Here is a 17,066-nt window from a genome sequence, read left to right as displayed (position 1 = left end):
GCACGCCTTTAATCCCAGCACTCGGGAGGCAGAGGCAGGTGGATTTCTGAGTTCGAGGCCAGCCTGGTCTACAGAGTGAGTTCCAGGACAGCCAGGGCTGCACAGAGAAACCCTGTCTTGAAAAAAACCAAAACCAACCAACCAAACAAACAAACAAAAAACAAAAAACAAAAAAAAAACAAAACAAAGACTGGAGAGATGGCTTAGTGGTTAAGAGCACCAACTGCTCTTCCAAAGGTCCTGAGTTCAAATCCCAGCAACCACATGTTGGCTCACAACCATCCTAACAAGATCTGACACCCTCTGTGTCTGAAGACAGCTACAGTGTACTTACATATAATAAATAAATAAATAAAACAAAAAACCAAACTAGCATTCTTTTTTTTCCCCAAAGAACAATGTAGGGACTGAGAGATTCAGGTCAGTGTTAAGAGCATTGGTTGCTCTACCAGAGCACATGGGTTTCATTTCCAGCATGCGTGTGCTTGCTTACAATCCTCTATAGTTTCAGTTGCAGAGGATAGGAAGTCTTTTGACCTCCCTGAACACTAGGCATGTACATAGTGGTACAGACAGGCAAACAAAGCACCCATACACAAAAAATTACACTTAAAATGAAGTGGATAAAATGAGTTCTTAAAGACTGAAAACCAGCTCTGTCTGCTTTAAAAATATTTTCCCTCAGTCTTTGAACTCTGGAGGTCAAGATTTCCTGTTTCATATGGATATAACTGGGGGTAAAGCTCAGATGCCAGCTGTGAAACTCTTATTTTTCCCTTCGCCGACACAGACTTGAGTAGAACTCCTCAGGTTCTGGGTGCTAGGTGGTGTGTATCTTTGGACATATCAGCTCAGAAAGGTCACTTAATGAACTCTTACCCATAAAGTGGTTCACGTTCTCAACGACAGCAGAGCCTTTCTTCCCTTACAAATAAGTGCCAGGGCCTCCCCAGCCCAGCTGGAGGTTTCCCGATGATGATGTTCTGAAGTTGGACAGAAAGAGGGAAGGGCACGGTCTTTAAGTAAACGTCCCATCCTGGAGGAGCAATGAACAAAGCGGGTGCAAAGGGGGTGCAAAGCGAAGCACCCCCTAGGGGTTCATTCAACCGCTGGCTTGGCCAAGGGACACTTTGCCGGGATCTCAGTGCCCTCGCTAATTTGGTGAGCTGTGTGGTAAGCATGGACGCGCCCTCGTGAGTATCACTATAATAACTACAGAGAAATGAGCTGGGAAAAGGCGGACAGAACTCCTTTTCAAGAGTTATGAATGAGAAGAAAGTGTTTGTAGAACTCATTGTTAAAACGGTGGAGCCAAAACTCGGGCGCCTGGCCAATCGGAGCCTGGAGGCTATTTTGAAATCTTTCCAGTTGCAGCCAATAGGTGTGCAGGAGGAAAAGCTTGGTGTAGGCGCAAGCCAATGAGGCTGGCGCTGTGCCTTGAGGCCCCGGGCTCGGCCCTCGGGACTGTCAGAGGGTTATAAAGATGGAGCCGAGGGAGAGAGGGCGCCACGAGGTACCCAGGTGCCGGGTTGTCCGGATATGATGGGGCCGCCGCCTACCAGGATCTTCCACTAATCTTCACCTTGTCCACCCGGTGAGAACAAGAGGTGTCTGTCCACGTGAGTAACTGGTCTGGGATAGGGTGTGCGGTGAGGCCAGGGAAACTCCAGATGCCAGGAAGCCCTCATTCTGCTCTTTTAGACAGGAGAATCTGTTAGGACAAGTGCAGAACTCATACTGGGGGAACGGACCAAGGGCCGGGTCTCGGATTTCAAGGGCCTCACTAGAATAGTGAGTGAGTATCCCTCTTATTCTAGGAGTTCTGGGCCGAAACAGGGTGCAAGTAGTCCCACTGTGTTCCCTCTGCAGCCGAGCGCAGGCCCCTCTCCTTTGTGTTTGAGCCCCCTCGGGTGCTCGCCCTTCAGCTCCCTCCTTGGAGTACCTCACCAGAATCAGAAGCATGTTGGAGAAAGTTTGAGTGCCCTGAAGTTAATAAGACCAGAGGACTGCATCCGGGCTGGAATCCCTTGTGTTCTCCGAGGCTTGGATAGAGGGTCCCACACACCCATGGTGGTTGAATTTCCAGCGCAGCCCTGCGTGCAGCGAGGACGATGGATTTCCTGCTGGCTGCGGGTGCTCTGACTAGGTTGCACTACTGTGCTGTGAGAAGCAGTGCAATGGTATTGTCAAAGCATCTGGGACCAGCCTCGAAGACCACCTCATCTACAGTTCCTTCTTTCTTCCCTTCCGAGGCCTGGCCCCTCAGGCCTGCAGGCCGTACCCTCCCCCTGCTCCTTTTACTCTCTTCTCCATGGAAACTTGAGATTGTAGCCAGGCCTGTGTCTCTGGGGTCAGAGGGCATCCTTTGCTCAGGCAGAGGCTCCGCCCAGGTGGGCATGCGTTCTAGGTCTAAGATCCCACCCCAACCTCCCCAACTCCCCATGCCCCGCCCCGCCCCGTGAGACTGACAGGCTTGCTGGACACTCTTTCCCTGTTGCACTACTGTGGGCCTCTGGGAAGCAGTGCAATGATGAAAGGGCATCTGTCGGGCCAGCTAAGGAACCTGAGGAACAAAAGGGTCAGTGCTTGGATCATAGTCATGAGTGCAGAGCTAGATACATCTCTAGCTAAGAGAATAAAGAGGATGCTGGGAACCATATTCCAAGACTGGAACCAGTACAAAGGGGAGACCCCAGATTTGGAAAGGCTCCAGTTTCAAGCTCTTAGTCCCTCCCCCCTCTGCTCCAGGTTAAGATAGGGCGAGGGGTGGGGGGGTGGGGGTGGGGAGGTGGGGGGATGGTGAGGGAATGGTAGCTCATGCCTTAAATCTCAGCACTTGGAAGGCAAAGGCAGGTGGATCACCTAGTTCCAGGGCAGCCTGGTCTACATAGTGAGTTTTAGGACAGCCAAGGGATACACAGAGAAACCATGTCTTGAAAAACCAAACTAACTAACTAATTAATTAATTAAAAAAGAAAGATGGCCATGCCTGGAGGCTGATGCTGGAAGATTGTCTCAGATTTGAAGCTGTCTGAAGAATCAAAACAAAACAAAACTAGGACCTCCAGGACCTTATGGAGAAAAACAGATGTTCACCTGCTTGTATGGAAAAGGTTTGTGTACCTTGCTTAGCCTTGACTGCCTCGGGAAGAACAGGACTCAGCCTTTCCTGAGATAACCACACCTTGGGGCTCAGCAGAAGTGTCCTGCCTGGGACAGATGGATGGACTTGGAACAAGAAGCCCGCAGAGGTGGCCTGTCAGCCATGTATGCTTGTTCTTTCACAAAGAGGGTCTGTCCTGAGTAGGAGAGGCATGGGGGACTGGCATGTGTGCTTTCCAGACAGGGCTGGAGCTATTTTATTTATTTATTTGTTTTTTTATTTATTTTTATTTATTTATATGAATTCACTGTAGCTGTCAGACACCCCAGAAGAGGCCATCGGATTCCATGACAGATGGTTGTGAGTCACCATGTGGTTGCTGGGAACCAAACTCAGGACCTCTGGAAGAATAGTCAGTGCTCTTAACCACTGAGCCCTGGGGCTATTTGTAAGGATGCCCGATCCTGAGTGTGCTTGCAGAGTTACCTTTACTGGCAAGACCCAATGGCCCGGGCTGGTGAGATGGCTCAGTGGGTAAGAGCACCCAACTGCTCTTCTGAAGGTCTGGAGTTCAAATCCCACCAACCACATGGTGGCTCACAACCATCCGTAACAAGATCTGACTCCCTCTTCTGGAGTGTCCGAAGACAGCTACAGTGTACTTACATATAATAAATAAATAAATCTTTAAAAAAAAAAAAAAAAAAAAAAATTTTAAAAAAAAAAAAAAAAAAAAAAAAGACCCAATAGCCCATGCCTTTGAATGCAGCACGGGGAAGGCATAGGTAGGTAGATCTCTGTGAGTCCAAGGACAACCTGGTCTACACAGCAAGTTCCAGGAGAGCTATATTTACATGGTAAAACCCTGTTTCAATGCACCCCCCCCCCTTCAAACAAACAAAAACCTAGTAGGAGGTGGTCAGGCTTGCCCCCTTGAGAGGAGCCCCAGGCTTCCAGATCCCCTTTTGGGAGTAGATTGAGAAAATGAGCAATAACAGTACTCTAGCTCCACAAGTCCTGGCACCCACAGGGGACTGCTCTGATACATAATGAGTCTCAGGCCTGATGGAGGGCTTTGATGGGGAAGAAGCAACCATCCTCCTTTGTGGCTAGGGTAGATGTGTGACAGCAGCTGTTGCTACAGCAGATCCATCCTGAGATGCCTAGGAACCCTTACTTGTATATATCTTGGATGTGGGCCTGGAGGTCAGGGAATGATTTAGGTTGACTAAATCACTTCTGTGAGCAGGGGTAGAACACTTGCCTATTATGCACAAGGTCCTGGGTTTAATCCCTAGCACTCCAGAGGGGAGGGGAGGGAGAGAAAGGGAGGGGAGGTAGATGGGAGGAGAGGCCACAGGAGGACATCAAGACAGAGCAAATAAGTGGTCATGGGTGTAGGCATGCAGTTCCAGACCAGCCTGGCCTATAGTAGATTCCAATATAGCTAGAATTACATAGGAGACCTTGTCTCAAAAAACAACAAACAAAAGAAGTGGTCATGAAGGGGAGGTCAGGAAGTGATCTGGAGAGGGAAGTGTGTAATGCTTCGGGTTAGGTAAGAAACTCAGAGGGTGCAAAAGCCAGAGCTAAAGCCCTTTGGGGGCAGAAGGAAGTCTTAGTGAACTGGAAGGTAGATTCAATTCCCGGGGCGGACTGGTAGGGCAGAGTATGGAGGGAACCGCAAACTGGGAAAGGGCTGGGTGCTTTGAAATAGAAAGAACCAGGCTCAGAAGGAGCTCAAAATCCAGAAGGTACCTAGGTGCCTTTAGAGGTCACAGTGAGGGGTGGAGTAGCGGGGGAGGGGTGGGGTGGGGAGCACACCAGTGCGCATGCCTGGAGAAGTGAGCTTTGTTACGCATACTGGTGCTGGCCCCGCCCCCTGTCTCTGTGGTCATTCATTCCCTGGGGTAGACCTGGAGGGGGTTGGGTAGTCTGGGGATATGGAGTCTGCACTGCGGCTGTAGGGAGAGAGTGTGTGCGTCCTGCAGTCCCCATCCCGATGGTTTCCCATCACCTCTCTCAGCCCTGGCCCTCGGGAGGGTCTCCCTGCCCCAGGAGCCCTGCCCCGACGGTCGTTCTTCCCACAGGCAGCATCGGCCCACCACCAGCAGTTCATTTCCAATGGAAGTCCTGGACGAGTTCGACAGCGAATTCCCCCTGAGTGTGACCTTCTGCCAGCTCATTTCCGAGGATGACTTCGAGAGGCAAGCAGCGACCTACACAGAGCGTGCGCTGCGACGCCTCTTCCGCACCTTGGATCGCAACCCAGCGCTGGCGGAGAGAGTCGTGAGGAAGGGCAAGCAGACTGAGTTCGAGCAGCGCGGGCTCCTCTCCAGACTCTGGGTGCGGGCTGCGGGCAGCGGGCAGCAAGAGGCCATTAACTCCCCAAACTGTTTCTTAGGGAGGAGCTTTGAGGGTGGGACTTTGGCTGAGGGATGAATGGGGAGGTTATCTATTGGCTGCGGCAGCCAAAGGGGTCTTTCTGAAGCCAAGAATACCAAGCCTGAGGAAGGAGCAGGCAAGCGACTCTTTTTCTGGCTTCCCGCTTTTCCTCCCGTATTGCAGGCGAAGTTTGTCTGCACTGTGCAGGGGGATCTAAACCAGTGCAATAACATGGGTGCCATAGAGATGCATGGTCGCCTGGAGCAGCTGAAGAGGCGCATACACCGTGTGCATCTATATTCCCAGGGTGAGGCTCAATTTCTGAAGGTGCAAACCCTTGGGACTCTTAGCCCAGCGCATCTGTTCCCCCTCCGCCTCCCATCACATTACAGTGTCTATCAAGCTTAGGTTGGTGAAATCTTAGGTGCACTTCCTCTCATGGATCAGATTTAATGAAGAGCGATAACGTGGGCCTGGGACAGAAAGGGAGAAAGGAAGAAACACTTCCTAGCAAGATTAGCAAATTTAGAGAAGAACAACTGAGGGCGGGGGAGGGGTCGTAGACACATTTAATCTCAGCCTTAGGATATTTGTCTTAATTAACACAGTTTATCTACTTATATATTTGAGACAGGGTCTCATTCTGAAGTCCTACTTGCCTCAGAATCTGCCTGCCTCTCTGCCTTCAAATAGTGCTGGGAGTCTTGTGTGTGTATCCCATGTGTTTGTACAGGTGCCTATGGAAGCCAGAAAAGGGCATTGGCTTCTCTACAGCTGTATTTATAGGCATTTATTAGCCATCAGACATGCGTGCTGAGATCTGAACCCAGGTCTTCTTTAAGAACAATGAGTGCTCATAACGACTGAGCTGTCTCTAGCTCTTCTGCTACATTGACTTTGTATGTACATGTACAAGCACACTCAAACACTTTCTGTTCTGCATGTGTGGATGGCTGAGGACAGCTTGCAGAAGACTCAGCTCTACCACAACTCAGGTTATCGGGCTGGGTGGCAAGCTCCTTTACTTGCTGAGCCATGTAGTCGGCCCTTACTGTCTGATAAGGCCTGGTATATCCCAGGCTGACCTTAAACTTGTAGCTGAGATTCGCTTCGAACTCCTGACCCTCCTGCCTCTATCTCCCGAGTTTTGGAATTACAGGTGTGCACCACCACATCCAGCGAATGAACTCTTCCAGTGGGCTGGTGAGGTGTGTTTTAACACCCACTGTGCTCCGCAGACTTAGCAGTCCTTAAGACCTAAGAGTACAGTAGGTCCTGGCTCAGGGTCTAGCCAGACGTTTGGCTACTTTGTGGGTTCCCCTCCCTCCCCACCCTTTAACTGGATAAGAAAGAGTGAGAGGACACAGGCAAGGGGACATTGTTATGGTTAGATACTGCTGATTAGGGGCATGGAGCATCTTCAAGGCAAGTTTGATCTTCACCATCAGGATATCCAATTTCTTATTTCTTCTTTATGTATGACTACTTAAACCACGACCAATAGCTACCAACCAGAAACCCACCAACAGTCCATCCCACCTCCTGGGGGTGGGATTATCCTCCGAAGAATACTCAAAATGCCAAATGTCACACAGTGGCAAAAACTTTCTGCAGCTGGAAAAATCATGCTAGAGCATGAGGCAGATCCTAGTCAGCCACTGTGGACAGTCTGAAGCAGCCCCATAGCCCACACTGGGATTAAAACGAAAGCACATTCCTATTTCCATGGTTTTTAATGAGACCAAAATGCCCAGGCATCACTTTCTTTGAACCCACCTTTGCAAGACCCCTCTGTGGGTTTCCTTATAGAAACAGGATCATTTTCCACCATGCCCCTGTGCCTCTGAGGCTGGTTGTAGGTAGAGGGCTCACTGTTTGGTGCCTGAATACTCCTTCTGGTGTTGGCTGATTCAATCTTCCACAGTAATCTGTACCTTACGGGGCCTGATTTACTCACCACTTGCTTCCAAAGTCTATCCTTAAAGTTAGACATCTTGGTGTGGATTTTGCCTGCTTTTATGCAGACGAGATCTGGCTCTGCCTGTAAGAGACAAAAAGGGGAGGGGGGCTGATAGGAGGCTCCGTTGGTAGAATTCTTGCCTAGCCCACATGAAGTCCTGAGTCTGATCCTAAGCACCACATATACTGTTTGCATACAGCTGGACAGTGGTGGCTCATGCCTTTAACCCCAGCACTCGGGAGGCAGAGGCAGGCAGATTTCTGAGTTCGAGGCCAGCCTGGTCTACAGAGTGAGTTCCAGGACTACACAGAGAAACCCTGTTTCAAAAAAAAACAAACCCAAAACAACAAAAAATAGCAGTTTGCATACATATAATCCCAGCAACTTGGAGGCTGGAGACAGAAAGGTCACAGATATAAGATGCTCCACAGATGCAGTTAAAGGCTGGCTAGGATATGTAAGACCTATGGAAGGGAAGGTGGATACAGAGAATGATGGAGACAGAGGAAGAAAGAGATTAATTTTTGAACCCTTTCTCCAAAATACTGGGTGACTACTGAGATAATAGATAATGCCTGCTGGCACCTGTCATCATCGGCCTGGATATTGTCCCAGGATTCTCGGAATAGCCTGAAAAGGATTTTCCTTTATCTGGAAAGATAGTATGAAACTCTTGTGTTATTCCATTTGGACCCTACTGCCCAAGGTGTCAGTACTCACTAAAGTATTTGATGCAGATGCCAAGAAGAGGAGGAGGAAGCCAAAACCAAAGAAACCAGATCCCATCCTTAGAGACCAGTCAACCTCCGCATGCCTGCCACCAGCTCTATTACCACCACCGCTGCTGCCACCACCGCCACAACCTGTCACCACCGTGGCCTCTCTAGTGGCTGCGTCACCCTCTGTCTACACTATGCCCCGGGTCTTTGGCCCCTTCCCTCCACTGTCTGGCAAGCCGGTCAGTAGGAACATGCTCTATTCCAGGCAGTCCTGGGAGGGAGGGCAGCTTCTTTTTACCTGTCCAAGGGCCACAGTGGAGGTGGGAAGTACAAAGCTGTACTCTGTGAGCCAGCAATCCGGGTAGACTTGGGATGTCCCTAAGAATAAGGAAAACCATAGACTTTGCTCACGTCTGTATCCCATTCCCGCCTCTCAGGCTGTTGTCCCTGCTCTGCCTGTGTCTGCACCTTGGGGCTCCCCTCTCTAGAAGCTCTCCCCTTCCCTGTAACCTTGCCTCAAGGTCAGGACTTCCTCACTTCCCAGCCACCATCCCTCTATCCCTGAAATCAATTCTTGCTTCCTGTGTAAGGACTGCTTTTCTTCATGGAACAGTTTTCACTCTGCCCTGAGATTTCCTTCGTTTCTTGTAGGTGGAGAAACTGGATATTTCAAGTTCTGAAGTGAAACTAAACTGGAATGGTCTTTCATCAACATCAAAGAGGTAGAAGGGATTTACTCATCTTGAAGGAAACAAAAAACCAATTTTGGCCAGGCTTGATGTTTTGTCCCCAACCTCTTAATTCTCCGTTTTGGGTGGTGATTACATTCTATTGAGAGGGAGAGTCTGGACTCCTGGGCCTGTGTTACAGACAAGCATACTGAAGCCGTGAATGGGTCCAAAGCCAACACCCTGTTTCTTCCCTATCCTACAGCCACATGGTTGATCTGACCCCCTTGGTCCTCAACCCCGGAGGCTTCCATTTCTCGTATTTGGCAGGAAGCAATGCACACAAGCTCCAATGTCCTGGTTTTCCCTGGTGAGTATATGTACCTTTCCAACCCGGATCCTGTGGGCTCTCTTCCAGTTCCACAGTCTCTGCCTCTGGAAGGCACTGTAATAGTATGCTCAAGGACAGAAGAAAATCTGTCATCTTTCTTTCATGCCCAGAACCTCATATGTAATCAGTGTTTGCGGTGGTAGAAGACATCAGCGATTGGCTAACCCAGCCCAACAGAAAGGAGACAACTGAGGGGTTGCCTTGGAATCGTCATATTGCAGAGCAGGGCTTACCAAATGTAGATTCTTAAAACTCACCTTTAGAGATAGAGATGTAGCTTATGATCACAGCCCTTGGGAGGTGGAGGCAGAAGGATTTGAAATTCAAGGTCATTTCTGCTTATCTAGTCCTCGGGAGGTTAGCCTCAGCAGCATGGGACCCTGTCTCAAGAGGGGAACCTCTCTGTGCTCCCCAATAAATCCTCTCCTTTCCTAAACTCCTGGAAGTCACGGGGGTGGGTGTGTGCGTGTGGAAGCCAGAAATGAATGTTGGAAGAAAATAACAGTTTCTCAGAGAAAGCTTACCTGAAGTAACTTGCGAACGATCAGACAGACTCAGGCTGCTTTAAAGCTGAAGGATGTAAGACTGAGATTGCTAGAATGAGTGCTGGGCTCGCCCAAAGTCCAACATAGTCCAATTTCCTGTCAAGGTTTAGGAAGCACTTCTTGTTAACTATGGAAGCATGCCAAATTGTGTGTGTGTGTGTGTGTGTGTGTGTGTGTGTGTGTGTGATTGTTGAGAATGGAATCCAGGACTTTACATATGGGCAAGTGCTCTACCATTGAGCCAACACTCCACCCAGTCCTCTTTGAACTTTTCCTTGAGATAACTTGTCTGTCCCATGGTTGGATTATTTTCCTTTTTACCATGAAGGTTGGGAAAGTCCCGAAATCTGTCATGTTGTGTGTGCCCAGAGGTTTGTGCTGTGAGATCTAAAGTCTCTATAAGAGTGTTCAAACTGGGAGCTAAGAGAGATGGCTCAGTGGTCAAGAGCACTGACTGCTCTTCCAGAGGTCCTGAGTTGGACTCCCTGCAACTACATGGTGGCTCACAGCCATCTGCAATGGGATCTGATACCCTCTTCTGGTGTCTCTGAAGAGAGTGACAGTGTACTCATATACATAAAATAAATAACTAAACCTTAAAGAAAAAGAAAAAGAAAAAGAAAAAGTGTCCAAACCAACGTGTCAGAAGGGCTGATGTTCCTTCCCTATGTGCTGTCTGTGATGGTGGTATTAAGCATGCTTTTCTTATTGGGGAACAGAAAATTGTTATGAATGTTGAAGGCACAAGCACAGAGTCAGAAACTGGAAGAAATATGAGGCTTATTAAAGTAATAAAATAAAAATTAAGGTTTGTTCTATTGGCAGAAAACCCAACTCTATAAATTTCTTTGTTCATTTTTTGAGCCAGGGTCTTTACTAGGTAGCCCTGGCTGGCCTGAAACTGTTTTTTGGTTTTTTGATTTTTGTTTTTTTGGTTTTTTGGTTTTTCTCTGTATAGTCCTGGTTGTCCTGGAACTCCCTCTGTAGACCAAGCTGGCCTTGAACTCAGAAATCCACCTGCCTTTGCCTCCCAAGTGCTGGGATTAAAGGTGTGCGCCACCATGCCTGGCTCCGGCTATTATTTTTAATTATGTGTATCATGTGAGTATGAGTCCCTCTGTTGGCCAGAAGCCTTGGAACCCCTGGATCTAACCTGGAGTTGCAGATGGTTGTGAGCTGCCTGATGTGGGTGCTGGAAACTGAACTGGAGTCTTCTGGAAGAACATCATGGGTTCCTAACTAAGTCACCTATCTGATCTCCTTTTTCTGGATTAAAAAAAATGAAAGTTATTTTTTTGTTATTAGTTTTTAAAACAGTCCATTTGACCTCAAACAATCCTTCAGCCTCAGCCTGCCTTCCTGACTGCTGGAGACTAGGTTTGTACAGGTATAACTAGTTTCAGATAACCTGGCTGACCACCGGCTTAGCTGAGGCTTGCTGAACCTTTAATTGGTAATCCTCCTGCCTCCACTTTCACATCTTGGTATAGCAGAGATGTGCACACTGTGCCCAGCTTGGTCTTTTTGAGAGACCCTCTTTTCAAAATAGGCTGTGAACTATAAATGTTCTCAAATTCAATTAATGGTTTTGGGATTGATTGACATCTTAGGAACTACCTCCAAAGCAAAGGTCCTTTTGAATGCGGGGCTTGTAGGTGCTAGGTAAGTGACCTACTGCAGATCTGTATCATCTGCCCTCTCTGCTTTCTGAGTCAGGATCCCAGACATTGATCAAGCTGACCCTGAACTGCTGATCTTCTTGTCCCTGCCTTCCTAGAAGGGGGAGGGGCCTTATGCATCTTAAAACTTTTTCTACTCTTTAAGCTCACACCTTTCTTATTCTCATCTCTAGCCCTCCTCCTCTCTCTCCCCTCCCCCTTCTCTCCACGTGGCCATGGCCGGCCTCTCTCCCTCTTTCTACCTTCTCTCTTTCCCCCCTGCCTTTCTACAGTAAAGCTCTAAAACCATAAAAAAAGATAAAAAAAAAATAAAAATAAAACTTTTTCTTAGGCTCATGGAGAAAAGATGTTTCTATAAAACTTTATGGTAGTATCAGTTTAAAAAAAAAAAGAGGAAATACAGCTGGTATAGTGGCATACACCTTTAATTCTAGCTCTGGGGAGGCAGTGGCAGGAAGATCTCAAAGTGTGAAGCCAGCCTGGTCTATATAGTGAGTTCCAAGCCGGCCAGAGCACATAGTGAGACACTGTCTTAAGGTCAAACTCGGAACAAAAACACACCACTACCACCACCAATGAAAATCCTCAAGGAGGAAGCAAGGAAGCACGGTGATGCTTTCTTCTTTTTTCTTTTTCTTTTTCTTTTTTTTTTTTCCGTTTTTCAAGACAGGGTTTCTCTGTGTAGCCCTGGCTGTCCTGGAACTCACTCTTCAGACCAGGCTGGCCTCCGAACTCAGAAATCCGCCTGCCTTTGCCTCCCGAGTGCAGGGATTAAAGGCGTGCGCCACGACGCCCGGCCACTTTTCACTCTTAACAGGCATCAGGACAAGCCTCTTGGCTTTGCACTGTGTTCCTCTGTCACTCACAGGCATTAAGATCTGTTTCCATCTTTCTACTCTCGTAAGCAGTGCTCTAATGGACAACCCTGAACAGATTCCATGGGAGAGGTTTCTAGAAGTCATGTCCTGGGAGACAGCCCGCAGCCTATGACTGTATTGTAAGTGTGTCTGACAGCCCTGTGAGCAAGAATGGTACATCATGAGCTTGTGTTGGCCATCTCTCATGCAGGACGCCAGCCTGTAGCAGACCCTCCAACCCTGACGAGATGCCATCTCCTGTCGTGAAAGCCTCCATCTTCACTCCGCCTGTTCTGCTCAAGTTCCACCCTGTGCCCAGATCCAATGATGATTCAGAGAATGACTCTGGCAGCGCAGAGTCCACTCCTGCCAAGGAGAGCCAATAATCTCTTCCCAATAGACCATGCCCCAGGACTGAGTAAAGTTCATCCTGGTGTTGAGCTTGTTGTATGTCCTCTCTGATTTCGCCTGGACTATGGAGAGAGTTTAAGGATAGCCTGGACACTCTAGAAAAACCCTATTTCAAACCTCGCCCCCTCAAATATGGGCAGTGTGTGTTTAGATCAGTACCTTGCAATGGCCCCTCACTTGCACTGTAACAAGCAATTCCATTGTGCTTGAGAGAATGCGATGGGAAATTCCGTGATTCAGACCCCTTAGGGCTTCACTTTCCCTGAGTTGCAAGTGCACTGTATCACTCCTGCATGTAATCTCCAAACACAAGCCTGGTTGGGTTGGGTGTTTTTACCTGGAGGAGAAATGAGTGGGTCGGTCAGCTTACAGCTTGTTACTTGCCCGAGTTTTCAAAAATGTGATTCTCATTGTCACCTCATACGCTGGCCTTAGAATCTGTCTCCATGTAAGATGTCAATCATTACTGGACATTACTGGATATACAAATTGAGTCATGGTTGACCATACATCACTTGGGACTGTAAATAATAAAAATCAGAACATAAGCAAAATTACTATATAATTATAAATTGTGATAAACTATGAGAGAGGTGAGTGGGGTGGCCAAGAAAGGGTTTTTGTTTGTTTGTTTTTGTCTCACTGCATATTCTTGGTTGACCTGTAACTCGATATGTAGACCAGGCAGGACTTGAGACTTGAACTTACAGAGATCAACCAGCTTCTGCCTCCCAAGTACTGGTAGTTTTGTTTATTTTTTTAAGATTTTTATTTTATGTATGTGAGTACACTGTCACTGTCTACAGACACACCAGAAGAATGCATTGGATCCCATTCCCATTACAGATGGTTGTGAGCTACCATATGGTTGCTGGGAATTGAACTCAGGACCTCTGGAAGAGCAGCCAGTACTCTTAACCACTGAGCAATCTCTCCAGCTCCCAGTTTTGTTTACTTTTGATTTGCTTTTGAGACATGGTCTCTACTCACTGTAGACCAGGCTGGCCTCGAACTTGAGATCTGCTTGCTTCTGCCTCCCAAGTGTTATGATTAAAGGTGTACACCACCATACTGGGTTAAAAGATCTTCTGAGGTATGATTTATTTGGAAGGCAGAAGCCATGAAGTAAGAAGATGCCAAGATGACTACCTTTGGCTAACTGGGTGAATGGTGAATGAGATTAAGGCCAGTGAGCCAGATTTTTTGGTTGCATTTTCAGTTAGGGTTATCTCCCTAAAGTAGGATTTGAGAGCATAGTCTCAATCAAAGGAGAATTTTTTAAAAATATCCCCCAAACTGCAACGCTAGGGAGTTTCTAATGTTTTATGTTTATGTAGGAATTTGACGAGACATCTCAAAATTATTTGAAGATCTTATCAGGAGATCAGGGTTAGGATATGGAACATGTCATTTAGCATCAAAGTGGAGATTTGGAACAGATGACAGGGAGATTAAGAATTCTTTGATCAGCCAGGCAGTGGTGGCCCAGGCCTTTAATCCCAGCATTTGGGAGGCAGAGGGGGTGGATTTCTGAGTTCGAGGCCAGCATGGTCTACAGAGTGAGTTCCAGGACAGCCAGGGCTATACAGAGAAACCCTGTCTCGAAAAACAAAAACAGACAAGCAAAATCAAACAAAAACAAAACAAACCAAAAAACAAAAGAATTCTTTGATTAGACATGTAGATAAGAACTTGACATCTAGTTACCCAACTGCCAGTGACTTGGCTTTGGGAGAATGTAAATGTTTAATACCACAAGCTTAGTGGGCTGGAAAGATGAGACTGGCTGCTCTTTCAAAGGACCTGAGTTCAGTTCCTGGCACCCCCACATGGCAGCTCATAACTATCTGTAATTCCAGTTCCAGGTGATCTAACCCCCTCACACAGACATGCATGCAGGCAAAACACAATACAATACAATACATTAAAAAACAACAAAACAGAAAACCCAGCTTAGGGTGGAGAGATACTTTAGCAAATAAGAGCTGTGCAAGTCTGGCAAAGAGAACCAACTCCTGACTTGTTCTCTGAGCTCTATGTTTGTGGCATGGCCACTACTTGACCACACACACAATTTAAAAAGGAAACTTGGGATACACTCTCCCAGCACATGAGACCCAGACCAAGGATCTGGCCACAGAAGGAGCAGAGAAGGCTTGGTCATCTGCCAGCTGATGGGCCTGAAGGGCGTGGGGACCGAATGTGAGAAGAGTTGAGTATACAGATGGACATGGCTTTGGAGAAGGTGGAAATGGTTGAAGACCTTTAGATACAAAGGGGGCCAGGTCTGAGTGAGTCTGCCTAGCATAGTATGGCATGGACAAGTAGCTAGACAGTGCATAAATAAGTTTTTGAGGGCTTTGGGGAGGCAACGCAGCATGGTGGGAGACCGGAAAAGTGGATTCTCCTCAAAGTCAGCAAGCCTCAGCCTAGCACGGTGCTTGCACTCAGCCTCTGCAACCGGGAAACCACAATTCCCAGAATGCTTTCTTCCAACTTCCGGGACCCAGCGCGTCGAGCTCCGGAAGTAGTTGAGAAAGCGGAGGCGCCATAATCAGTGTCGGCTGTGGTCTCTTCGGTTCGTTGCCACCATGGGGAAGCGACAGCACCAGAAGGACAAGATGTAAGTTGGGTCGCGTCTCTCGTCTCAGCTCGTCGCCGTGCTGAAGGGCATCGTCTCCTGCAAGCTCAGCTCTCACAGGCGCGGTCTCGTCCCTCAGCGCAGCCTAGGCGGGCCAGGGCGTCCTCCGGCCGGACTAACTAACTTCTGGGGTATTTCCCCTACCCCTAGCCTTTCTGCGTACCAACTGTGCCCCTGAGTTGGTTGTCGGCCCTGCACAGCCAGGTCCTCTCCGTCCTGGCTCTAGCCTGACAGTCTACGCACGGGGCACAGCCTTCTTGTTGAAGATAGGCGGGCCGTGCTTCTCGTTCCCCTCCCATTTGCTGCCGGACTTTCTGTTTTCTGTTGTCTCTTCAAACTAGTATAGTCGGGTGCTCCCCGCCCCCGGCTGCTTGCAAGGATGCCTTTGACTTCTGTATTGCCAGATCTAGTACCCAGCTTTTCAGTCCTTGGGCTTCTTCACTTTCCAAAGGTAGCCTTTAGTGAGATCTTACGTGCGCTTACTAATTTTATCTGTGTATGATCTCTATTTTATTCCTCTTTGCTGGGCTTCCCCTCCCCTTGTCCCAGACCTCGTGGGTGTTTCCTTCATCCCTGTGGTGGATCTGTTCAAAGAGTTTCTCTTGCACTAAGTTAGCAGCTTTCACTCAGTTCTCCACTTGGGAAACTTACAGCTTTTTTCAAAACTAGTATGCTAAAAGGCTACTTGATCATTTTCACACCTAAGCCTGCCGTTTCCTATCCTAGCCCAGTGGTTACATAGTGGGTCCCTGGTTTACTATATATATAGACTGAAGCCAGTTCTCATCCTAAGAGAAGAACAACTGGAGCTTTGTTAGATCATGTCTGGGTCCTGCTCAGAATCACCCACCACACTTCCAAGTAGGCAAGTAGAGAGTACTCGCCTTGATCTTTGACTCATTTGTGCCTCGGCCGCTGCCCTTGCTTCTGTCTTTCTCTGCTGCTACGTACCTCATCACACTCTCCTCTGCTATCTCTTTTCTGGAACATAATGAGCTTGTCCTGTTCCAGCCTCAGTGTTATTCCTGTAAAGGGCTTCCCCGGAGCTTTGCATGCCTAGCTCTTCCTGTCAGATAGTCTATAAATCCAGTTCATTTCCTTCTGGACAAGGAGGCGCTGTTGCTATCTCTTTATCTTTCCATCTTTTGTGCTTCTTCTTTTTTTTTTTTTCTTTTGTGCTTCTTATGTGCCAGACAATGCAGACGTTTAGTGTGTCTTTGACGAGTGAGTGGGTGTTCTGTCATAAGTTACTTTTACAGCTTTTGTCCCATCTGTGACAGGACCCCCCAGTAACATATGCTCTGTCTTCCTCAGGTATATCACATGTGCTGAGTACACTCATTTCTATGGTGGCAGGAAGCCAGGTAAGGGGATGCTGGTGGTCCTGAAGAACGCCATCTCCTGTGATTCAGAACTATCCAGAACACTGACATTTTAGTAGATAACTAGACAAGTCCATGGTTGATAAAAAGAGGACATACACTCAACATAGTAGAGTATACTTACATCTTAGAGGAGAGTATTTAAAAATATAACTTGAAATGGCCTTTTTTTTTTTTTTTTTTTTTTTTTTTTTTTTTTAAAATACTCTCTGTGTCTTTAATTTTAAACAAAAACAAAAAAAAAAAAAAAACCTTCCAGTGGAGTTAATAGAAACTGTTATTACTTTCTCATCAATTAATTAATTTTAAATGGTTTTTTTTTTTT

The 17,066-nt window shown here is 47.5% G+C and overlaps 2 protein-coding genes across 3 annotated transcripts in view; both read left to right on the top strand.

The window, feature by feature from the left end:
* Positions 1-1,404: 1,404 nt before the first annotated feature.
* Positions 1,405-12,747, top strand: LOC110329403. The gene is made up of 7 exons (XM_021209017.2): positions 1,405-1,619; positions 5,194-5,449; positions 5,672-5,795; positions 8,186-8,406; positions 8,819-8,889; positions 9,101-9,205; positions 12,519-12,747. Exons 2-7 carry the CDS (start codon positions 5,228-5,230, stop codon positions 12,691-12,693), a joined length of 918 nt encoding a protein of 305 aa, XP_021064676.1. The 5' UTR covers positions 1,405-1,619; positions 5,194-5,227; the 3' UTR covers positions 12,694-12,747.
* A 2,484-nt stretch (positions 12,748-15,231) lies between these two features.
* Ppil2 (peptidylprolyl isomerase like 2) overlaps positions 15,232-17,066 on the top strand; it is a 24,194-nt gene continuing 22,359 nt past the window's right edge. Inside the window, exons 1-2 of one of the 2 annotated variants that reach the window (XM_021209014.2) lie at positions 15,232-15,341; positions 16,674-16,723. In XM_021209014.2, coding sequence (XP_021064673.1) covers positions 15,310-15,341; positions 16,674-16,723 — 82 coding nt within the window. In that variant the 5' untranslated portion in view covers positions 15,232-15,309. The remainder of the gene's footprint in view (positions 15,342-16,673; positions 16,724-17,066) is intronic. The other variant, XM_029544428.1, reaches the window with a different exon arrangement.

Source organism: Mus pahari, chromosome 12, assembly GCF_900095145.1.
Source record: "Mus pahari chromosome 12, PAHARI_EIJ_v1.1, whole genome shotgun sequence".
Classification (NCBI taxonomy): domain Eukaryota; kingdom Metazoa; phylum Chordata; class Mammalia; order Rodentia; family Muridae; genus Mus; species Mus pahari.
Note: the sequence above shows the minus strand (reverse complement) of the source record. Positions and strands in the feature narration are given on the sequence as shown.